Genomic DNA, 24,236 nt, shown 5'->3' with positions numbered 1-24,236 from the left:
GGGCAGGCTCGCTCCATCGTAGGCCACGTCTTCGCCTCGGCTAGTCTGAAGCCATGAGTAAGCCCCTTTTTTTAAAAAAAGGGGTTGGCCGGTCGAAGTATTTAGCAGATGGCGCCATCATAGCTTGCCCTGTCAATCCCAAGAACTGTGTTAAATTTGTGTGTGCCAGCCCTTTAAGCCAAATCTCTAGAAAAAGGGACAAGCTATGATGGCGCCATCTATCCAAACCTTTAACAGTTGCCAACCCCATTGAAACAACACACGTTTTTTTGATTTTTTACGCCTCGAAATTTCAATGGGTCACCGACAAGCAGGAATGAACGCAAAATAGGTTGAAATCCTCTGTTGCACTGTGTGCTGGTGGCTATTTTACATTTAAACCATGCAGAAAAATGCAATGAAAAGCATCGACGGGCGTGATAGTCTCGTATTGTTATTTTTTCGTTCTTTTCAGTAACAATAGATATTCAAAGCTGAGTATGTATAAAGTTTCTGTAAAACTATAATTGGAACTTACTTTGATCTTCTGAATGCGGTCTCGCTTGACGTTACCGGCTGAGACGAGTACCGATTTCAGAGCTCGCAGACCAAAGTCGTAGTGGGATTGGTTCGACAGTTGTTCGTCGCAGAGCCTGGGGAAATATTTATCAATTAGACATTTTTGCTAGGTATTCTGTATATTCTACAAAGTCATAATTTAGGAGATACAATATGGTATACACGCTTTTCCCTCATGTCAAATAAATAAAAATAAATAAATAAATATTATATTATGACATTATTAGTAGAGATGCCCCGAATAGTGCTTTTGGCCTAATGCCGAATATTCGGCCCCTCTCTCGGCCGAAGCGCCGAATACTCGGCATGAGATGCGAACATTGTGAGTAACAATTATTATGAAAACTGTTCGCCGAATATCTTTTAGATAAATCCTTACCAGGATTTGAACCCGGGTTCAAGAGAGCAAGATTTGAATTTGAACTTCGGCTTCATAGGCAGGGTCACTACCTATTAGTCCAGACGTCAAATGAGACTAGATTAGAACTTACTTGAAGAACGGCACAATCTTGCAAGCCAGCTTCTCAGCAGTCCTGAAGCCCTGACTGAACAACATGACTTCAGCGATCAGCTGTCTGTCCGGCGTGGTCATGGCCAAACTGCGGAACAGTTTCTTCAAGTTGTCAGGAAGGTTGGAGCGGCCCGCGTATCCAGGGTTCATGGTTATGAATATGGCCATGTCTTGGCTGACGCGGACTTGTTTGCCGACCAGCTCCACGGTTATGGACTTGGCTGGAATGATAAGACATAAGGTTATAGTATATAAAGTGATAATCAGATATACAAAAAAATATCGGGAAAACATTACAATAAAAAATTACTTGTAGATTTAATTCATAAATAGCATTTTGAAAACGGAGTAGTAACTTGGAAGCTCGTTCGATTGAGTAGCGTAGCTTATTGAGTGAGAGAAGAAGCTGAACCCACGACGCCTTACGAACAAATAGTACAAGTAGACCTAATAATAAAGAAGATATAGAAAAAGTCTATATACACAATACAGACTACTGCTCTAGTTTAGACGAATCCTTCTTGTATGTACATAGAGCGTAAGAAACCGTTTGACTACCATATACTCTGAATCAACTGTAGTGTAGTACCGTGTGTGTGTGTGTGTGTGTGTGTGTGTGTGTGTGTGTGTGTGTGTGTGTGTGTGTGTGTGAGTGAGTGTGTGTGTGCGCGCGCGTGAGTGTACTATGTGTATGTGTGTACTATGTGTATTCAACTGTTTCTTTCAGAAGTCTTATTTCAGAGTCTGAAATAATCAGTTATATTTATCAAATATATAATCTCACAGTGCACAGGTTCCGAAGATTTCACGGCAAAAGTAACTTTACGTCATTGGTAACTAAGGTCAGAATGGATCAAATAGTAACGCACCAGTATTGTCGCCCTCCTGGTGGCTCTTGAGCGCCTCCTGTATGGTCTGCACCTGCTGCGACACGGCCGACAGCATCCTCTCCTCCAGACGATTGAACTCGTCGAAGCAGCCCCAGGCACCGACCTTTTCAAAATTTTCAATCATTCATTCATTCATCATTCAATTTTGAGGAGAATTGCTGTCTATTGATATTGCGTCGCCAGAAAGTTACGTCTGCATACCACGCGCGGTTTTAAGGACATTTCGGAGTGTAGAGAGTTGAGAGGTTAATCGAACGGTGTTTCTCTTTATCGTCGTTGCGTTTTCCAAAGATGATATGTGCTCAATTTTTTAGTGACAAATAGTTGCCTAGCAACAAAACACATAAGCATAATTCATTTGATTAAAATCGCGCACATATTAGATTTGGTAAGAGAAATGTTCATTAAATCTATGAGCGGCTATGACTTACGAAACATTTATGAAAAGATCGCTAACTGCCCGCGAGAATATTTTAGTACTTGGCTAAACTAACCCTTTGCAAAAAATAAGAACACTTTTTAAGTACGACTTATGCCACGTTGGGCGTTAATGTAAATATGTATTAAGAATAACTGCAGTGTTCTTTACCTGGCACAGACCGACGAAGATACGGCCCATGGCCTGGAAGTCGAAGGTCTCGTCGCAGTTGAAGACCAGCACGAAGCGACCGAGCTGGTTGCCGAGAGCCTTTACTGATTCGGTCTTGCCAGTACCGGCAGGCCCTGGAAAATGACACGAAGTTAATGTATTGAGTAAGATGTCTTAGGGTGGTATTCCACCTAATATTCAATTTCTTTGTCCAATATCATTGTATCGCACTCTCTCATTAAGCAAGATGTGAGACGCAATACACATTAGACAAAGAAATTGGGTAGGTGGAATACCACCCTTAGGTTCATTCAGAATCACCTCCGAAAGCTTGGTAATTCAGTCGACACTTCAAAAAAATTGATTATGATATGATACTCTTGAGAGATTTTCGGAATTAACCGATATTCGGGAGTGATTGGAAAATCTTACCGCTAAACCGTTTTATTAGTTAACGATCATTCTTATAACGTCTTACATAAGTTTGAGCAAAAGGTTTTTTTATAGAGGATACGTTACTCAATTTTCGTCACTACATCGTTATTTACTTCGATACTTTTAACCAAATGGATTAACCATTTTAAACCTTTTTACACTGTATATAGAGTCTATAATTGTTATATTAATCTGTCAGCACCCACGGCTCATATATGAGCCAGAACGCTTATGGTGACGTCATATCGTGGGATTCGACAGGTTAAATATTAAATTACATCTTACCGAACGGTGAGCCTCCGAGCCGGGCCTCCAGAGCCTGCGTCATGGTCAGATAGCAGCGGTCAGTCAGCGGGGTCTGCACGAGCCGGTCCTGCACGCCGAGGTACTCGAAACCGTACAGGAATTTGGCGTTCGCCATGTGGATCGTCAATTGTTGAAGGACCTGGTTAATTTAATAGTACATTATTGTCGAGGTTCGGAAGTAGCTACTTGCAGGCTGAGGATTCGTTTTAAACGGACGACCTTGGGAGTCCGTTTAATTGAATCCGAAGCCAGCAAGTAGCCTTCCAGCCGAGTCATATATAGTGCTTTTCTCAAAAATGGTGCAAGAAATAGAAATATTTTACAGAACTTACAGAAGCAACGTTCTAATTTTCCATTAATTTTCACAGAAAAAAATACAACCATTTAAAAAATTAGCTTGCCGCCTTTAAAAAAAAAGAAGTGTATTTTTCTGCTGAAACTACGCCAACCTATTTGAGACACCTAAATAGTCGCGGTACCAACATTAAGCCTGTAACAGACTATCGCACCGCACCGCGACCTTGGAGCGTTGCACCCATAAGTGAGAGCGAGAAAGAGATATCTGTTTCTCGCTCTCACTTATGGGTGCGACGCTCCAAGGTCGCGGTGCGTTGCGATAGTCTGTTATAGGCTTTATAATAATAAGTGCTGATCATCTGTTTGGCTGTTTAAGGGACCTATGCCTTCATTTGATATGGCCATTTGAAGTTTTAAAAAGTTTGGAACTCGTTAAATAATGGAATTTGTATGCGACATTGCAGTCCCGAAATCGAGACTGCAATGTTTTTAACTTTTTAATTTTTTGAATGACCATAAACTACGCACTTCGCGACCTATTTTTTAACCGGTAACGTCGACTTTGCCGTCCATTTTTGAGAAAAAGAGTTTTTTAGTCTGCGCTTATGGAAAATCAAGCTCACCTTTTTGATGTAAGAGGGCGTTTTTTTTTTTAAAGTTGTCCCCTACACTTTTTTTTCAAATTTGGGATTTTTTATGTTATTTCTACTCAGAATCACGAGCTCTTTCTATCCTAATAGGAGAAAAAAAGTGTCCTAAGGTTTTTATTTCCATTCAGTCACCATTTTTCATAGACTTTGTATGGCGGTCGCGGAATGGAAAGATCGAAAAATGTATGGAAATTTTGGGACACCTTTTTTCTCCTATTAGAATAGAAAGAGCTCGTGATTCTGAGTAGAAATAACATAAAAAATTCCAAATTTGAAAACAAAAAGTATAGGGGACAACTTAAAAAAAAACGCCCAAGAGTATGAGCTTGAGACGGAATCATCATCTTCCTCGCGTTGTCCCGGCATTTTGCCACGGCTCATGGGAGCTTGGGGTCCGCTTGGCAACTAATCCCAGGAATTGGCGTGGACACTAGTTTTTAAGACGGAATAATGAGAAGAAACCTTATTGCAATGTGTGTAAGATCTACAAGCGTTATATTTTGGTGCACTTACGTCATTATTCCTAGGGTCGAAGTAGAAGCGCATCTCGCAGAGCCACTCGAAGGAGCGCGCGCTGTTCACGTCGGAGGCGATCAGCCGACGCGTCACTGTTCGCTTGTGGACGAACTCGTTTATCTAAAACGAAAACAACCATATATACACCGTGTTTTTATTGAATTCCGTTAACTTCGGGGCATGGTTAAGTACGTTTAAGAGAACTAAATGGCATAGTTAATTCTCAAAAAAATATTTTTTTTTTGCTTTTTTTACAAAAAAAAATATGTTTAAAAACTAATTAAATGTAGCATATAGCGTTGTTGCAACACGGGCATTACATTGAACTCAACCAAACAATTGAAATCTGTGACATATCAATGTCATTTCGATCGACCGAGATTGTACTTAAGTTTAGTAGCAAATGTATGAACTCATTCTAAACACTAATCAATATGAAAACCGGCCCTAAGGCAAGTGTACACGCTTGTAGAGGCCTTATAGCAAAAAAATAAATTATTGATTATCTCCGAAATGGAGTTAATTAGAATATCGGTGTCTTTGAGAAAGTTACTTGATTTAAGCTCAGGAATGCATCCTTGAAATTAACGGAAATAAAAAAAAAACACGGTGTATAAGGTATAGCGATATAGCAAGGTAGTAAGGTATAGGGCACTTTTGGATGAAACTAGCACAGGACCGGGACAAGTGGCGTACAAGAAGAGAGGCCTATGCTAAGCAGTGGGCGACCGAAGGCTAAAATGATGATGATGATGATAGCGATAGTTCAAGTATAGTATACCTACGTACGAATATAGAAAAGGGCTGGCTGGTAAATGCTTTAGATCTTCCTGCCCTTATCCCATTATATAGGGTCGGCACAATATGTTTTTCTCGTCCATTCTCCTCTTATCTTGCGTCAGCTCATCACTCAATCCTTTCTTTCTCATATCCTATTTCACACAATCCATCCATCGTTTTCTGGGTCTACCATCCGCTCTCCGTCCAACATTCATCCCTAACATTCTTTTGGCTATATGGCATTCATCCTTCCTCATTACATGCCCATACCACGCTTTGAGATATCCTACGAGATCCTACAGTGGCCGAGTGCTTCATCCAGTAACATTTAATGACAGATGAATTTTTTATCAGTGGCAAGATTAAAGGTTTCAACGTTAACCATCACTACATAGTATAAAACAAAGTCGCTTCCCGCTGTCTGTCTGTTCCTATGTATGCTTAGATCTACAAAACTACGCAACGGATTATGATGAGGTTTTTTTTTTAATTTATTTAGAAAACAAACAACCTTTTACAAATAAGTTACAAAAATGACCAAGAATAGGCCTAAAGTTTCATAAGTTACTAGGTGGACTATTACAATAAATTATAGGTTACTCAATTATAAATTAGGTACCCGTTTAGTTGTGTACTACACGCAAACAAAGTAACAAACCATACAAAACAATGCAAAATGTCCCCAAAAAAAAAGTTTCTCTGTTTTTTTTTATAGATAGAGTGATGCTAAGCTAAAGGAAGGTTAATGTATAATTTGTTAACCCGTGCGTAGCCGGGGCGGGTCGCTAGTTTCTGTGTAAACTCACCAGGTGTTCCAGTTTCCTCCTCCTGAGCGGAGGCTGCTCCTGCAGCACGGAGTCTGCCAGGATGTTGAGCATGTTCTCCACGTGTGTGAGCACCTTCTTGAGACCGTCGCCGCCGCCCGAGGACAGGGCCGCGTCCACGTCCTCGGACCACAGGATTTGGGCGGCCAGCACTACGATTTGGGCCTGAAAGAATCAGAATCAGATATTTGCTAAAACATGGTACAAAAGACGCCACCCCAAAGGCGTGTATGCATAAAGGAAGGAATGGAAAGATTTGTGATTTGGTAGGCTTCCGTAGCTCAATTGGTTAAGAGCAACACACGGATTGTGGAGGATGCGGGTTCAAGTCCTGCCGGAAGCGTAACTTTTTCCATTTTTTCCTTTTATATAAAATTTGGAATATCGCTCGCAGACGTATCTGCTTGTTAAAAAAATTGATTTATGGTACAAAAGGTCATGCAAATTTAAAAAAGAACTACACATGTTTTGTCACAAAGGCATGCAAATATTTAAAATGTCATGTGTGTTGCATGCTTAAATTACTTATTCCTATTCCTACTCTATTACAAATTGATATTTATTGAAATTAAATTTTACAAATGTATATGTGAAAAGGGACGTTATGGTCGATGGCGCTTACGCCATTATTAACGATGCTCCGATACAAATACAATGCCGCCTGACGCTGTGCGGCGTAAGCGCCACCGACAATAAGGTCCCTTTTTATAGATAATGCCCCATATCATTGAGATATTCTACCGTGGTATTTTGTATTTTTTTTAGTTACAACATCAATGTTGTCATTTTGTTGTCTATCAATAAGTACGCTTAGACTTTAGTATATTAGGCAACACTGCTATCAATAAGGTGATATGCGCTGAAGCTGAAGCATGCTGTAATGAGATTTCGGAAAAAGACTGCATGAATCCAATGTTCTTGTTACGACATTTTTATCTTCAAATAAGTCCAGGGACACATCGATTCCAAACAAGATGGAAAAGGTCTCGGAATTGTCTAGAGGAAGGTTCCATTTTAGAAACGAAAAATTTCGTTTTCTTTGCAAAATTTCATTTTTTTTGCGTAAAGAAAACTTTGCACATTCGCCGTAAAATCTTCAGGTTCAATTTAAAAACACACCTGATATTTGTCGCACCAATCAATAAACTTCTGAGGGTCCACGTTTCCATCTTTAAACTGTTTGACGTCACCAACAGCATCCTTGAGCCTGCACGCCAAGGTCACGCGCATCTCACGCTCGACCATAGACAACCACGAGTTGATCTTAGGGTTCTCTACGGTGGAGACTGGCGATAGGAAGTACACCTGAAAACGAATGTTTGTAATTACAACATGATGTTGCACCGCCTACAAGTTTGCCCGAAGGTTGACTGGTAGAGAATGCATTGTAGCATTAAGTCCGCCTTTTGTACGTTTGTATTTTCAGATGTGCGATAAAGATTAAATAAATAAATAAATGTTGTGTCAAATACGGAATATTTCATGTCAAATTAAACTTGTCATCAGTACATGTACAGATGTAGTGCGTAATTGTTTTCCATCGTACTTTCTCGGAAACGCTCGTGTTTGTCATGCTACTTCAGTCAACCTCAGTACTTTTTGTACCGAGACTGACTGAAATAGCTAAACACGTTGACAAGTTCGTACGTTTCCGTGGAAATACGAAGGAAAATAATTATGCACTACAATAGGCTACATGACTAATTTTTTTTATGGTATCAATCGATCGGGTTTGTTTTTAGTATCAAATGTCTATATGTGACCCATTGCATTAAAGTAACACAAAAGTCAGAAATTGTAGTCAAAGGCCGACAGTCGCACTTCACTCGCGAAACGCCCTATACAAATCGGCCAGAGGCCGTGACGTCATCGCCCATCTTGTAGTATGGACAAAACAAGAAAATTGCGTTTTTGTCGGTGAAATATTGCGTTTATGTATATAGTTGCTATACAATATTTTTTTGGATGAAATGTAAGGAATCGAATGGTACCCTTACTTTTATCGTTTTTGGAAGTTAAAAAAAACTTAAATTTTGAAACTTTCAGGTCCTGTATTTTTGTAATTTTTCAATATTTTATTTTAATAGCCACATTATTGTGATAAATTGCTCGTTTGCTATCTATTTTACTAGATTTTGTTATAAAATTCAACATGTGTCATCATCCCTATTGTAGGCATGAATGTATGCTATGCTACAACCAAAGTGAAAATTCGAAATTCCTCTCATCTCTTGAAAATCTTGAAATAATCAAACGAAAAAGACTTAGATAGATGAACTTAAGACTTTGTAGTAGTACCCTTGTCTTTGGGGCCACTTTTTGCGGCGTCACTACATTTTGTCACATAGTTTCGGTTCCAATCGATCCATATCCGCTATTGGAACATTTCACGGCATTGTCTACTATGTGGCCCGTACAAACACGTTTTTTGGAGACATTTGGGAAAGCAGTTTCATCCAAGGCTCGGAAACCGTTTTATTTTTCAAACCGGTTTCGTTCATTCACCCGGGAACGAAAAGGATTTCGTTTCCGTTTGCGGTTACCAGTTAAAGAACTGTTTTTGTGGAACGAAATTAACCGATTAAATTTTAAATATCGAAGCGAGATAGAACGGGTAAGTATTGCTATCTCTTAAACATATGACAACGAGTTTAACCGAGAGCCTCCGAAAGTCAAGAGTAACCGGTATTATATCGTTCCCCGCGAACCATAAAATTCCGTTCCCTGTTCTTACCGGTTAGGAGAGAGAACGTATTTTTTTAGTTCGCGTTCCATCAATTAACCGGTTTTTTAATGAACGAATTAATATAACGGTTTTAAAACGATATTAACAGGTATTAATACCGGTTCCGAGCCCTGATTGCATCCTCCTACTATGGTAAAGGAAGCTTCGACTGACCTCTTCGCCCTCGCGCGACGCGATGCCGTTAATGACCGTGTTGTCCTCGTTCAGGATAATGGCGGCGACGCCGGCGAACATCTTCTTGAAGTGCTTCTGGAGGCGGGCTATGTTCTTGCTGTTGCCGATTATTATTGTCAGGGCGTTAGAGCGCGGGTTCAGATATTGTGAACACCTTGGCCGCTCCGATATATCTGATGGCGACTGTAAAGGAAGCTTCGACTGACCTCTTCGCCCTCGCGCGACGCGTTGCCGTTAATGACCGTGTTGTCCTCGATGTTCTTGCTGTTGCCGATTATTATTGTCTGGGCGTTAGAGCGCGTGTTCAGATATTGTGAACACCTTGGCCGCTCCGATATATCTGATGGCGACTGTAAAGGAAGCTTCGACTGACCTCTTCGCCCTCGCGCGACGCGTTGCCGTTAATGACCGTGTTGTCCTCGATGTTCTTGCTGTTGCCGATTATTATTGTCAGGGCGTTAGAGCGCGTGTTCAGATATTGTGAACACCTTGGCCGCTCCGATATATCTGACGGCGACTCTAAAGGAAGCGTCGACTGACCTCTTCGCCCTCGCGCGACGCGTTGCCGTTAATGACCGTGTTGTCCTCGATGTTCTTGCTGTTGCCGATTATTATTGTCTGGGCGTTAGAGCGCGTGTTCAGATATTGTGAACACCTTGGCCGCTCCGATATATCTGACGGCGACTCTAAAGGAAGCGTCGACTGACCTCTTCGCCCTCGCGCGACGCGTTGCCGTTAATGACCGTGTTGTCCTCGATGTTCTTGCTGTTGCCGATTATTATTGTCAGGGCGTTAGAGCGCGGGTTCAGATATTGTGAACACCTTGGCTGCTCCGATATATCTGATGGCGACTGTAAAGGAAGCTTCGACTGACCTCTTCGCCCTCGCGCGACGCGATGCCGTTAATGACCGTGTTGTCCTCGTTCAGGATAATGGCGGCGACGCCGGCGAACATCTTCTTGAAGTGCTTCTGGAGGCGGGCTATGTTCTTGCTGTTGCCGATTATTATTGTCAGGGCGTTAGAGCGCGGGTTCAGATATTGTGAACACCTTGGCCGCTCCGATATATCTGATGGCGACTGTAAAGGAAGCTTCGACTGACCTCTTCGCCCTCGCGCGACGCGTTGCCGTTAATGACCGTGTTGTCCTCGATGTTCTTGCTGTTGCCGATTATTATTGTCTGGGCGTTAGAGCGCATGTTCAGATATTGTGAACACCTTGGCCGCTCCGATATATCTGATGGCGACTGTAAAGGAAGCTTCGACTGACCTCTTCGCCCTCGCGCGACGCGTTGCCGTTAATGACCGTGTTGTCCTCGATGTTCTTGCTGTTGCCGATTATTATTGTCAGGGCGTTAGAGCGCGTGTTCAGATATTGTGAACACCTTGGCCGCTCCGATATATCTGACGGCGACTCTAAAGGAAGCGTCGACTGACCTCTTCGCCCTCGCGCGACGCGTTGCCGTTAATGACCGTGTTGTCCTCGATGTTCTTGCTGTTGCCGATTATTATTGTCAGGGCGTTAGAGCGCGGGTTCAGATATTGTGAACACCTTGGCCGCTCCGATATATCTGATGGCGACTGTAAAGGAAGGTTCGACTGACCTCTTCGCCCTCGCGCGACGCGATGCCGTTATTGACCGTGTTGTCCTCGATGTTCTTGCTGTTGCCGATTATTATTGTCAGGGCGTTAGAGCGCGTGTTCAGATATTGTGAACACCTTGGCCGCTCCGATATATCTGACGGCGACTCTAAAGGAAGCGTCGACTGACCTCTTCGCCCTCGCGCGACGCGTTGCCGTTAATGACCGTGTTGTCCTCGATGTTCTTGCTGTTGCCGATTATTATTGTCAGGGCGTTAGAGCGCGTGTTCAGATGTTGTGAACACCTTGGCCGCTCCGATATATCTGATGGCGACTGTAAAGGAAGCTTCGACTGACCTCTTCGCCCTCGCGCGACGCGATGCCGTTAATGACCGTGTTGTCCTCGTTCAGGATAATGGCGGCGACGCCGGCGAACATCTTCTTGAAGTGCTTCTGGAGGCGGGCGATGTTCTTGCTGTTGCCGATTATTTCTAGCAGGTCCTCGTCTCCCACGAAATAGAATCTGGATTAATAATGTTGTTTGTAAATAGCTAAAGACATATTTCTAAGTGATAACGGGGAGGGAAAGTATTTACGACTCGTCCCCTTTGTATTGACGATCCTCTCATTGTGACCTTAATTTCTGTGACGTAAATGCTTAATTTTGTTTATTTATTTTAAAGCTTAATAACGATCCATTCCTGGTGAATTTATTTTTTAAATATTTGTTTTTAATTTATTGTGAAACTGCTGACATACGATTTGTAACTTAATACGTAAATTTTGAATGAAATTTTGATTGTGACTGTTATTCTTCATACTTATTCAATTATTTCGTAATGTAAAAAAACTGACAATCACAATATAAATCCCTGACTATCTACCATGTGTAATTTTAAGTTAAATTGTATATTGTGAGATAAATAAATCATATCATATCATATCATATTTTACCGCCTGTTGTTTACCTCTGCTTGTGTTTCTGTTATTTTTATATTGTTTTCTTTTATAAAGAGTATTTGTATTGTATTGTATTTTTTTAAGTAATTAAATGTTAATGTAATTAAGTGTTATTAAATGTTGCATATAACGTTGTTGTAACACGGGCATTACATTTAACTCAACCAAACAATTGAGAACTGTGATCTGTGAAAAGTTTAGTAGCAAATGTATGAACTCGTACTAAACACTAGTCACGTTAACAGGCCCTAAGGCACGTGTACACGCACGTAGGGGCCTTATAAGAAAAGAAAATGATTATCTCCAAAATGGAGTTAATTAGAATACCGGTGTCTTTGAGAAAGTTACTTTTTATTTAAGGCAGGTTTACCTGGGGAAGCTGCTTCTCTCTCTCTCAAGGTACTCTCCAAGCGCTTTCTGGATCTTGCCCAGTAAGTCAGCCAGTCGTTCGAGCGAGCGCTGCACGCCCGGTATGTTCAGCACGTCCATCACCATCGGCGACTTGCTAACTTTCTTCATCAGCCCGAGGAACTCGGAACTGAAACAAAATAAACATTTAATACACCTTCTAAAAAAGCTTGTACTCAGCCGTTCGCAACTTTCGCATTCGCCAGATCCAGAACATTCTGTACGCACCTTAACATTTACCACATAATAAATATTAGTACTATAGTTCGTCTTTTTTAGCATTAGAAAGAACTTGAAAGAAGGTAAGCGATATTGACATGTCTTTAAATTGAAAAACACTTTTTAAAAATCAATAACTATTACTTATGAAAGCAGAAGACCATAAAAGATCGTATTAGATTCATAATTGTTACATATTTACCGTAACATATTTTTAAAATGTGTTTTTCAATTAAAAGACACATCAAGATTGTTTACCAAATTTCTAATGCTAAAAAAAACGAAGTATAGGTACGGTCAGCCAAGAAAGTGGTCTACCACTTTTCGACTCTATCAACCAGATGATAGAGTCGAAAAGTGGTAGACCACTTTCTTGGCTGACTGTACAGAAGATTCACTCTCTAACAAAACGCGTCTATTACGACAGATATGACCGCTAGGTGGCGCAAGCGCGAGCAGGCGTCCGTTCCGTAGCGGTGCGTGGCAACTACTATGGCTAGACACCCAAATTGGTGTGGGCCGCATGTACTTGTAGCGACGTGACGAAATCGTGGAGTGAGCCACGCCTGTTTTACACACATTCATAATGTACTCTTTCTTAGTCTCACTCAAGGTACGCCTATTTGTGGTAAATTCGCAATTTAAACGTATTAAGATGCTCTGAAAGCGGCTAGTGTAAATGGGTAACCGAACACAACTTAATTTCTACCGAACCTTTAACAATGCCTTCGAGGCACACCTTGCGAACAGCTCGTTCATGCGGTTTAGCCTGTCTCTCAATAACAATCTGAACCTTAAAGTAAATTTGGTAAAGTCGCAATTCAAACGTACCTGATGCTTTGGAAGCGGCTAGTCTCGACGGGTAACAATGTCTTGATGTCGGCCGAGCCACTAAAGATGCCTTCGAGGTACACCCAGCGACGTTGCACGTCGATCCATACGTCGAATAAGGCATTGATACGGTTGAGTTTCTCTTCCCAAGTGAGGGCCTCTTCTTCGAATACCTTAACACGCCAAAATAAAACCCAGTAAGTACATGAACCAAATTTTTGTGCCACACCAATACGGTTTAACAATAGTGTTTACTGTGTGAGGAAATTTCGATATTATCGGATAAAGAATGCTTGATAACTATCTTTAATCAAACCATTTTTACAAAACGTGAACACGGGTCACTATTTGAGCCTTTATTCTAAATCACGGGCTAAACCACATTTTTGTAGTAGTGGCCGTAGATGTTCGTGGCATTTCGCGTTGGTAGAAATATCGCTACCAAATATCTAGAAATGCCATTACCACTACAACATGTGAGGTGGTCGACACTTAACTAATAGCTCAGAAAAAAGTGTATTATATCCCTTTTTTATGCTACACAAAATTGACCCATAACGTACCTTATAATAAGGCGACAGTTTCATAGAAGCTAATAGCTCAGATACGTGTGTAAACGTAATATGTGCCTTTTTTATGCTACACAAAATGGAACGCTAACGTACCTTATAATAAGGCGACAGTTTCATAGCAGCGACGCTGTTGATGTGCTCCTTGACTTTGTTGAACAAGTCGTCCCAGCCGCGGATGATCTTGCACTTGTTCTGGTAGTTGATCAAGTCCAACTCGTAGCTCTGCCAGGACTCGCGGACCTGAATGAAGACAACATGTTCCCAGTTAATGATTTTTATATACGAATTTTTTTTTATATTTTGGATTTGTACGTATTTACCTACTTACTCTTATTCTAATTGTGTTGACAATCCTTATTGGAGCTATAATTTTATTTCATTAGTATTGTTATTATTTTCATTTTTATTTTTTATTTTTATTTTGACGATCATGATAGAAATTCTTATATTTTTGACATCAATGCAAACTTATTATGTAATTGTCTTTCATGAAATAAATCATCTATCTATCTATCTATTCGTTTTAACCGCTCGAATGCCGGAACGCGGATCCACGATAGTAGGTATTGAATTCTAATTATTAATTAATTAGAATTCAATACTTACTGCGCGGATCCACGTTCCGGCATTCAAGAGGTTAAGGTTGGTCCCATAGTAAAAGTAGTTTGAATATAATAGAGGGTATTACTGCAATGTTCTGCCGCCAGAGTGCGGCACTAGCACCCATCGTAAACCATAGATTAACTTATACATACTGTGCCTTAATCGAAAATCGGCTATCTGCCTCTTTATCGCTCGAATATGCAAGAGTGATAGAGATAGGTTAGATAACAAAATTTGGACCCTCAGATTGTGATGGATTGTGGTACGTCCCCTACGCAGAGTTTCGCGTAATATTCTAGGGAACTACATGTTTAGATCAGGGGTATGGCTAGAAATTGTGACTGCCACTGATCTGTCAATCCAACAGACAGGGTAACTATACCGCTTTTAACTTGTTTCCAGGCATAGTACGCTTTATCGACCACATACGCGCTATTAGAATTTCAACCTTTAGTACTTAAGATTTAAGGTACAAATTAGATTGGACTATCGGAAAATGTGACTCGTCTTCAAAAGAATCCTCATAGAAGGATTAATTGGAAAATATTTGGATTTTGCGCGTAGACGCAGTAGATTAGTGCGGCCTGGAAAATTGCTAAACGACATCGAGTAAGCGCTTATTATATTAGGACTATTTTACTGATATGTGGTTACGCTAAGCTCTGCGTCTGCCATTGATAAGTGTATACTGTATAAGTGATCGCTTGGTGCGATTAACTGTAGGGACTTAACTTGAAAATGCCTGATATAGGCTCCTAAGGCCCAAGGTCCAAGGCCTAAGGTCCAAGGATCCAAGGCCCTATAGTACTTCTTCAGTTCGATGAAATTTAAACCATATTCAATTGGAACACAGTTTCATTTCTTTTGTTTCGTTATACTTTCAAACAAATAAAAACCAACTCTATTCCCTGCACTGTAGGTTTAAATTTCAGTGGCAAATTTTGGGTTTTAGGAGAATATTGTACTTTACCTGCTTGAGGAACTCCTCGAGAGCCATCTCCCCCTGAGCGACGGACACGACGTCCTTGACGGTGTGCTCGTTGTGCAGGAGGTCCGCGTCCCACACTTGTCCCAGGGTCAGTTCTGACAGTGACCAGTCCACTCTCAGCGCGCGGCACAGTTGGCGCCAGTGACGCTCTTTTAGGGCGTCTGATTTCAGCTCGACTATCAACATGTTGACCTTGAAAGATATTGGGAGTTAGATATATGTATTAAAAGTAAATACAAGCTATTCTAGCTCAGCGACCTAAAGACTTTAGAAGAGAAATAAACGCCGATGGTTCCTGCCGATTACGAGGAGGTCAGCCAAGTATTTATAATTTATATGGTTGCTCAGGATGTTGAAATGATAAGTAACTCGGCAAAAATCGAAATAAATAAGTTTTTAGCAAAAAATTCATTTTTGGTACCTACAAGCTTTTATCGCCGACTGTACTTTTCTTACCACAGGCAACTAATACACAACGAAATTTTCGGCTTTATTGGAAGTCGGGAAGTATATATTTTTCATCGTTTAGAGCCTTATTTCCAGGGGTATAAATGTATTGCTAATCCAGTTAGCAATCTATATGTTTGTATGGAAATCAAGTGATTTTAACAGAAATACTGTACCTTGGTGTAAGAGTGCAGCAGTTTGCGAACGTATTCGTAGCTGTCGTACATGCGCAGACGCGCTGGCAGTTCTTTGAGCTCGTTAAGCATGGCTTCCAGCTGTTGCCTAAAACATACACAATATAATATTTAGTTAGAATATTAAAAAATATTTTATTTTCGAAACTGGCGTGATCAGGATGCAAGATATATTAAGGTATGTTCATGTTTTACATTATAAATTTCAAATCAAGAAGGGGTCGATGATTTTACTACTTCATGGGCTGCAAAAATGGCTGACCTTTTTGCAAAGAAGAAAAATCTATTACGTATTCAGTTATATTTGGAAAAAACAGTGCAAGTGAAACACCCACGTATATAGTGATAGACAAATGAGTTAAAAAGGACTTGGGTGGACTGGTGTTGCGAGTTAACTGCTTATTATCAGGCGGACTTTAAAAAAATTCCACCGAAAAAAAAAATACCTAAGTTTCCTAGGCTGTACCGACAGCCACGGTTTCTCGCGGATGTCGTCGATCTGAGTCCAGATCTTGCTGAGCGAGGCCCACACGCCGCGCAGGTCTTGCAACTCCTCCAACGCCACTGTCATTCGCTCGTTGTTCACTGAGCTTCCTGTGAAGCGAATCCAAGATTAGAGTTTGAAAAAGTAGCCGCCATTTTGAACTATGAGTAAGAGTTAATGTTCCGAATGCGTCTTAAGTCATTTAGAGTGAGGATCTAAGTAGTTACTGCTATTAGAATCTAAAATGCTTGCGATTATTGAAGGCATAGTATATTTTTATATGCACCCAAAAACCTTAAAAACGACTCCCATCATTCATCAAAAATGAATAACAAAGTTTAATCTTCCTCGCCTACATAGCCTGGAGACTTACAACTCGGCCACGATATTGCGCGACTTGAGACGGCGGCAGCGATAATCATAGGAGCGAGACAGCGATCGGACCTTTCGTTCTCAACTATGGTTGTCGCTGCCGCCGTCGCAAGTCGCTCAATGTCGTGGCCGAGCCGTTACACTAATTTACATTTGTGGTTAATTTTACCTGTATCATGCAGCTCTAAAGCCTCCTTGGCCTTAGCCACGTTGTCCCTCTCGTCCTTCAGCTTGGTGTACCGCGCTTCCATAGCTTGGAGTCTTGCGAGCGCGTCTTCGGGCCGAGTCGAGCCGTCGGTAGGCTTGCTTCGCTCCCACTCGGTGAGGAACTCTAGAGTACGAGTCTCGACTGCTTTGTCTTCGGCTACGATCTTTTGTTGGAGAGACGCGACCTGTTGATAGAATTAGAATAATGATTAGGACCAGAAGGTACCAGATATACGAGTAGGTGGGAGTTAATATTCCCACCGATTCTCTCCGATTGTCTCCGATTCGATCGCTAAACGAAACTAATTTTAGCAAGTATTGATCAAGGGCCCCACCCAAAACTAGACCTATATCGGAGATATAATACAGGTAAGAACGAATTATTTCATGGATTTTACCACTCGAAAAATTAAAGTGAATTTAGCTTACTTGAGTCTGAATAGACGAGTCCTTTCTACGCATAATTTCATTGAACGCGCTCCATTCTCCTTCAATGTTATCAACATGCAGCCATTGCGCTGGGAACTGGAATCTAAAACAGATAAGTGTTACATTTTAGCTATTAAACTTAGAACAAGTCGTTATTATACTACACAAATTATTAACCGAAGAAAAAATATACGATAGAAAATGTGACCAATTGACGTTAAACGCGAATGCTGTAGACGGCGGTTTGGACCCGGATTCGGTATCTAATGGCTTTGGTCATGATTTATTTCCCTTAGGACACTTATTTCAGTTTATAAACTTAACTACTTCAACCCCTGACAATTTAGTAATTTTAAAACATACCTTTGCCGCTCCAAGATGCGCTGCGCCTCTCTGTATATGTCGACTTGTTTCTCCCAAGCAAGCACCTCCCTCTTGAGCTGTTGCACGTATGTAATCAGGGATACCGCATCGCTGGTGGAGGCTGCCTCTGTAAATACATTTTTATGGTGTGGTTTAAGAAAAACGTGACTTAAAACTGAGTATTAACCCATAATTCAATTCACATATTAAAATTGACAACATATTTTGTTGCTCATTCAGAATAGCCAATCGCACATGGTGACCTTAGCAGGCGTAAAGCATGTCTCATACAAACACAGGTCTAGCGCGCAAACGTTTGAAATGGTTCCAAATGACAGGTGAGCTTATGATCAATGTATAAACATTTTAAAAACCCTCTAAATTAGCTTGTTTATATTTTTCTCACTGTTGCATTCACAAAAACTGCAACATTTCACTCGGAAACCTTTACCCAAAGCGCCTATACTTATCAGTTTACCCTTCCTGCTTCTTCGTACTTCCACCACCACAAGTTACTAAACCTTTCTCTAAAGTGTGTAGTGAACAGTTAATGTAGTCTCACCGATAGTCTGCTGTTCTAGCTGCGAGCGCGACATGCCGAGCACCCTTCCTGCTTCTTCGTACTTCCACCACCACAAGTTACTAAACCTTTCTCCAAAGTGTGTAGTGAACAGTTAATGTAGTCTCACCGATAGTCTGCTGTTCTAGCTGCGAGCGCGACATGCCGAGCACCCTTCCTGCTTCTTCGTACTTCCACCACCACAAGTTACTAAACCTTTCTCCAAAGTGTGTAGTGAACAGTTAATGTAGTCTCACCGATAGTCTGCTGTTCTAGCTGCGAGCGCGACTTGGCCAGCTGCCCGTGGAAGTGCACCATCTCGCCGCCGAGCAGAGCGCCGAACTTGCCGAGCACCTCCTTCTGCTTCTTCGTACTTCCACCACCACAAGTTACTAAACCTTTCTCCAAAGTGTGTAGTGAACAGTTAATGTAGTCTCACCGATAGTCTGCTGTTCTAGCTGCGAGCGCGACTTGGCGAGCTGCCCGTGGAAGTGCACCATCTCGCCACCGAGCAGAGCGCCGAACTTGCCGAGCACCTCCTTGTGCCACGCGTCGTATTTTAGAGCGACTTTGCTCTGCACGCGCGCAAAGTCGATCACTACGGGGCCGTACTCGCGACGGGTGTCGGACGTGTCGAAGGTCGTGCGGGATTTCCTGAAGAAAGTGTGTTATGAGAAATCGTAGGAATTCTATGACAGATTGTACGTAAGTATGGAGTTTTTTGTAATCAAGTATGTCGTCCATTAGTAACACTACTATCACTATCGATCGATCGATGTAAATAGGTATAAAAGTGTGCCTAAAGTGTTTACAAAGTCCCTAAATCAAACAGATCTGGATCAGAGAGATTGGAAGCGACCGACTGGGATACAAAAAAGAAATTTCTCAAATCAATCTAACAGTCAGAGAAAAATCAGGTAACATCAATTGAGAAACTCCTCCCTATTGAACGCGGTAGTAAATATACAGGTTGTCCCAGAACTATCACGTCACAGTGACACCGGAGGTAGTTCAACTCAAGAGGAACCTAACCAGCCTAACATGACCTCAGCAAAAGTTGCACGGTTTTCGAGTTATAACCGGAAAAAAACATGAATTTCAACTTTAACCACCTGCCATGAAAATTCTCATGTATAAACATACTTAAAGCGCAAAATGGAGAAATGCAAGTAGAAAAGCGGACCCTGGCAAGTGCTGGGATAACGCTAGACAGAAGAAGATACTTACTTGATATCATTCAGGCATTTGATCCACAAAGTGATGTCTTCACCAAGGCGACCGTACAACGTTTCGGGTTGCAAGTCCCACAGGGCTTGGTAACTGTAAACGAATGTCAATGTGAGACCATTGTCCATGTCGCTGTGAGGTAATATATGTCACCGAGCGTCTTTATATGTTTACGTAACGTAGCGTAACTTAGCAATCAAGTTACTCACATAAACATAATTCAATATATATTCTCAATACCCCACTGGGTCAGGCCGTAAAAGAACCCAAATCAAAAATAGAGGGCCAACCGCGAAAACCGAAATTCTCAAATTGCGGAGATCTTTCTTTTTTACTCCGATGAAGGCGTAATTAGAGTGACAGAGAAAGATGCCCGCAATTTGCGAACTTCGATTTTCACGGTTATAGTATATAAGTTCTTTCGGTAGGATGTAAACGGAAATAAGCCTTAAACATGAGGCTATAAAGTCGGACTTACCGCAGCCACTCGTCGACGTATTCGCGGACCTGCGATATCTTCTGCTCAATGGCGTCATAGGCATTTTCGAGCGGGGCCGCCGCGCCCGGTAGCTTAGTGAGCAAGTTTCTGTACGTCGCAGTTTGGGCCCGAGCTACGCCAACTTGGTATCTATAGAGAAAAACAAAAGCATTTAATAAATAAATAATAAATATTATCGGACCTTCTTACACAGATTGACTAAGTCCCACAGTAAGCTCAAGAAGGCTTGTGTTGTGGGTACTCAGACAACGATATATATAATATACAAATACATAGAAGACACCCAAGACTCAGGAACAAATATCTGTGCTCATCACACAAATAAATACTCTTACCGGCATTCGAACCCAGGACCGCGGCTTCACAGGCAGGGTCACTACCACTAGGTCAGACCAGTCGCCGAATCATAATCCGTGAGAAATTATATAAAATCTGTTTAATAACTAAAAACTAAGGTCAGGATCAATATAGCACCAAAAACTGCGAAATCACGTATCGCTGTGATTTAAGCGGCCGAGGAAAAGCGAGGGCGGCTAGTAACATGAGACAGGTAATCCCGATTGTTTTCGAGAATGAGGATATTGATATTTTTAGGGTTGTGCCTCAAAAAGAAAAAACGGAACCCTTATAGGAACACACGTGCGTCTGTCTGTCCGACCACTCACCCCTTTATCTGTGTAACTATTGGGTCTAAAATTTTGAAAAAAATACACATAATAGTTCTATACCTATAGATGACAGGAAAACCTATTAGAAATGTGCAGTCAAGCGTGAGTCCGACTTAATGTACGGAACCCTTAGGATCACACGTGCGTCTGTCTGTCCGACCATTCCACCCTTTATCTTTGAAGCTATTGGGTCTAAAATGTTGAAAAAAATACACAAAATAGTTCTTTACCTATAGATGACAGGAAAACCTGTTAGAAATGTGTAGTCAAGCGTGAGTCGGACTTAATGTACGGAACCCATGGAACGCGAGTCCGACTCGCACTTGGCCGCTTTTTTTATAAAGACCTGGTGCTCTGCAAGCGGTGCTGGCTGGTGACGACGGCCTGCCACGCGAACATCTGGCGCATGAGCTGGAAGCGCGCCTCCTCCAGCGACGGGAACAGGTACATCTGCTGGTTCGTGATGCGGACCTCGTGCACCACACGCGCGATCTTTAAATCAAACAGGTTCCATCAGCATTTTTTTTAATAATTTCATCGTACAGTCGCCATCAGATACGACGCCTTGACAATAGACGCGTGTTCAGATATTTATGAGCGCCTTGACCGCTCCGATAATATCTGATGGCGTGGCGACTGTACGAAGATCCACGATCCGACGAGAAGTTATTAAGGTCTTAATAGGTCCACGTAGCTACTTCTCGACTTGGAATTTGGATATCCACCGAATCATCCAGCACGCCTCAATCGGGCGCGAGGCGGATGCAATGTCCGTGTGCCATGATAGTAACGCGCAGGATCGTTCGGTGAACCGTGACCATGAATGTTATAGGTCATTTTAGGTCAGCATGCCTGCGTGTTACATCACTAAGAGCTCATTTAGACGGTGCGAGAACTCGCATGCGAGTTTCATTACATTGCGTTATTTGTTCAGTCGGCTGAATTGATGTAACTTCAATGGTCCGCAATGTAACTAAAATCGTAGGTATACGAGTTCGCGCGCCGTCTACAGGGTGTAATCTAAAACGTGATACAAGATAATCAAACCTGAATCTTTTCATGATTTTGAATAACTTTTACTATGGGGTCAATTTCGTAATATTAAAAAAAAATTGAGCTGTTCCATAGAAATGGTCAAGGAGAGGTAGACAAAAATGTATGGCAAAGATTTTTTTTATTGTTAATTTACAAAGTTGACCCCATAGTAAAAGTTGTTCAAAATCATGAAAAGATTCAGGTTTGATTATCTTGTATCACGTTTTAGATTACACCCTGTATATGAGCCCTAATGTTGAACACGGTAGCGGTGTGTAAGCTGTAACATGTTACATATAGTTTGTAGCTTTCTAATAGACCCCGAAGGCTAATCCTATTGTCTATTGTTAAGAAAAACCGCTCGTGCCACGTGCCACAACCACCTGCATAAAAAATCGGTACTTCGGTTACTGAGTGCCGGCGAGTCGAACGCTACAGAACCATTCTAAAATGTGTCATCGAGATGCGTAACAAAGGCGCGTTATCGGAGAGCGCACCTACACTGGTTTTTTGAGCGTCGGACTAGCCCGCGCTCAGGTGCCAAATATAATAATTAGGACCCTTTTTTGCAGGTAAGTAGCACGTGCGGTTTTACTGAACAATAGACAATAGGATAAGCCTTCGGGGTCTACTAGAAAGCTACAAACTATACCTGCGGCTCCCCGCCGGGTTTGTGCGTGGGCTCGGCGGGCGAGTAGGTGTCCATGGACAGGTCCAGCTCGCTGCTCTTGCCCAGCAGCGCCGCCGTCCACGCCTCCACGCCGGCCTGCAGCCGAGCCGCTAGGCTCTTCTCCACCTGACATACAATTATGGATTATAACACTTTAAACTCTCGCGTTTTGTACACATATTTAATTACACAAATTAATTATGAAATTATATCGCGTTAGACCCGTTTGTGTAATTAAATATGAACAATGGATTAATACTAATAGCTATTTCAAATATTATTGTACGTTAAGTAAGTTTGTCTATCTAATTCGATTTTCCACTCATTAACTCTAAGGTTAGCTGGAAGAGATCCCTTATAGGGATAAGTTCGCCTTTGTACCTAAATTTATGTGAATTTCATGTGCACCTGTTTTTGTACAATAAAGTAATCTACCACTAGGTAAATCTAATACCTTTAAACGAGCAATTCTTGTTTATTTATTTATTTATATATATACATATTTCGGGGATCTCGAAAACGGCTCTAACGATTTCGATGAAATTTGCTATACGGGGGGTTTTGGGTGCGAAAAATCGATCTAGCTAGGTCTTATCTCTGGGAAAACGCGCATTTTTGAGTTTTTATATGTTTTTTTTATTTTATTTTATTTATTTACACACATACAATTATCATTACAGGTTGCACCCAATGCGATAATGTAGCAAAATATTACATACAAATACACAAGTACCTATATCTAACAAATCATATTTTTACCTATTCAATATAACAAAGAGTTATTAAAGCTACTTTAGTGAATTCACTCGTAGTACATGAAAATAGGTCTATATGCGAGGCTATTAGGTTCAGGGTGCGCACGGCGCGCGTCATCGGCGCCTCGCGCAGCAGCTTGGTGCGCGCGCGCGGCACGGCCAGTAGCCCGGGCTGACGGCGCGCCACGCAAGCGCGCGGAACACAAATACCCACCGACCCCAATATATCCGCATTGTATATTTTTCCCCTAAGCAGCTTAAAGATGTATGTAACGAGTGCTAGCTCCCTTCTGACTTTCAGCTGATTGTATCCGACCATGCCTAAAATAAACAATGTCGGATACATCAGCGGATAAAACGGATAGACGCCGTATTGTCTCATATACATATACCTAATAAACTTATTCTGTATCCGCTCTAACATAAAAATATACTTTGCTTCGTGTGGAGCCCATATTTCAGCATTGTATTCTAGCTGGCTTCTAACCAACGCATTATACAAAGATGTTATAGCCTTCATATTTGTGAATCCATTAGCCGTCCTTAGTACAAAACCTAGATTCCTGAATGCTTTTTTACAAATATTCACAATGTGATTTCGAAACGTTAACTCAGTGTTAAAAGTGACTCCTAGATCCCTTACTTCTGAGACTCTAACCATCAAATCTCCATCTACCTTATAACTATTTTGAATGGGAGTACGCGCCCGAGAGAAAGAGATAGTCATACATTTTTTGGTATTGAACTGTAGAAGATTTTTCTTGCTCCACTGTACGACTCTGTCGATATCCGCCTGCAACGTTTTACAGTCATCACCAGTATTTACCGCCAGGGACAACTTAAGGTCATCTGCGAATAATAAACACTTAGCATCTTTTACCGTTTTAGGTA

At 41.5% G+C, this 24,236-nt stretch overlaps 1 protein-coding gene across 2 annotated transcripts in view; it reads right to left on the bottom strand.

Moving 5' to 3' along the window:
* The window catches only part of LOC134656346 (dynein heavy chain, cytoplasmic), a 100,165-nt gene that overhangs the window by 57,776 nt on the left and 18,153 nt on the right, over positions 1 to 24,236 (bottom strand). For both annotated transcript variants that reach the window (XM_063511864.1, XM_063511865.1), the window contains exons 19-41: positions 22,573 to 22,716; positions 21,232 to 21,377; positions 20,197 to 20,346; positions 19,719 to 19,811; positions 18,931 to 19,145; positions 17,933 to 18,059; positions 17,570 to 17,672; positions 17,103 to 17,325; positions 16,524 to 16,671; positions 16,060 to 16,165; positions 15,419 to 15,628; positions 13,939 to 14,085; positions 13,274 to 13,446; positions 12,186 to 12,353; positions 11,213 to 11,378; positions 7,476 to 7,661; positions 6,339 to 6,521; positions 4,750 to 4,872; positions 3,269 to 3,428; positions 2,549 to 2,682; positions 1,939 to 2,062; positions 1,050 to 1,290; positions 518 to 632 (exon numbers count right to left, since the gene is read on the bottom strand). In XM_063511864.1, the coding sequence (XP_063367934.1) occupies positions 518 to 632; positions 1,050 to 1,290; positions 1,939 to 2,062; positions 2,549 to 2,682; positions 3,269 to 3,428; positions 4,750 to 4,872; positions 6,339 to 6,521; positions 7,476 to 7,661; positions 11,213 to 11,378; positions 12,186 to 12,353; positions 13,274 to 13,446; positions 13,939 to 14,085; positions 15,419 to 15,628; positions 16,060 to 16,165; positions 16,524 to 16,671; positions 17,103 to 17,325; positions 17,570 to 17,672; positions 17,933 to 18,059; positions 18,931 to 19,145; positions 19,719 to 19,811; positions 20,197 to 20,346; positions 21,232 to 21,377; positions 22,573 to 22,716 (3,585 nt within the window). The remainder of the gene's footprint in view (positions 1 to 517; positions 633 to 1,049; positions 1,291 to 1,938; positions 2,063 to 2,548; positions 2,683 to 3,268; positions 3,429 to 4,749; positions 4,873 to 6,338; positions 6,522 to 7,475; positions 7,662 to 11,212; positions 11,379 to 12,185; positions 12,354 to 13,273; positions 13,447 to 13,938; positions 14,086 to 15,418; positions 15,629 to 16,059; positions 16,166 to 16,523; positions 16,672 to 17,102; positions 17,326 to 17,569; positions 17,673 to 17,932; positions 18,060 to 18,930; positions 19,146 to 19,718; positions 19,812 to 20,196; positions 20,347 to 21,231; positions 21,378 to 22,572; positions 22,717 to 24,236) is intronic.

This window comes from Cydia amplana, chromosome 18, assembly GCF_948474715.1.
Source record: "Cydia amplana chromosome 18, ilCydAmpl1.1, whole genome shotgun sequence".
NCBI classification, from domain to species: domain Eukaryota; kingdom Metazoa; phylum Arthropoda; class Insecta; order Lepidoptera; family Tortricidae; genus Cydia; species Cydia amplana.
Note: the sequence above shows the minus strand (reverse complement) of the source record. Positions and strands in the feature narration are given on the sequence as shown.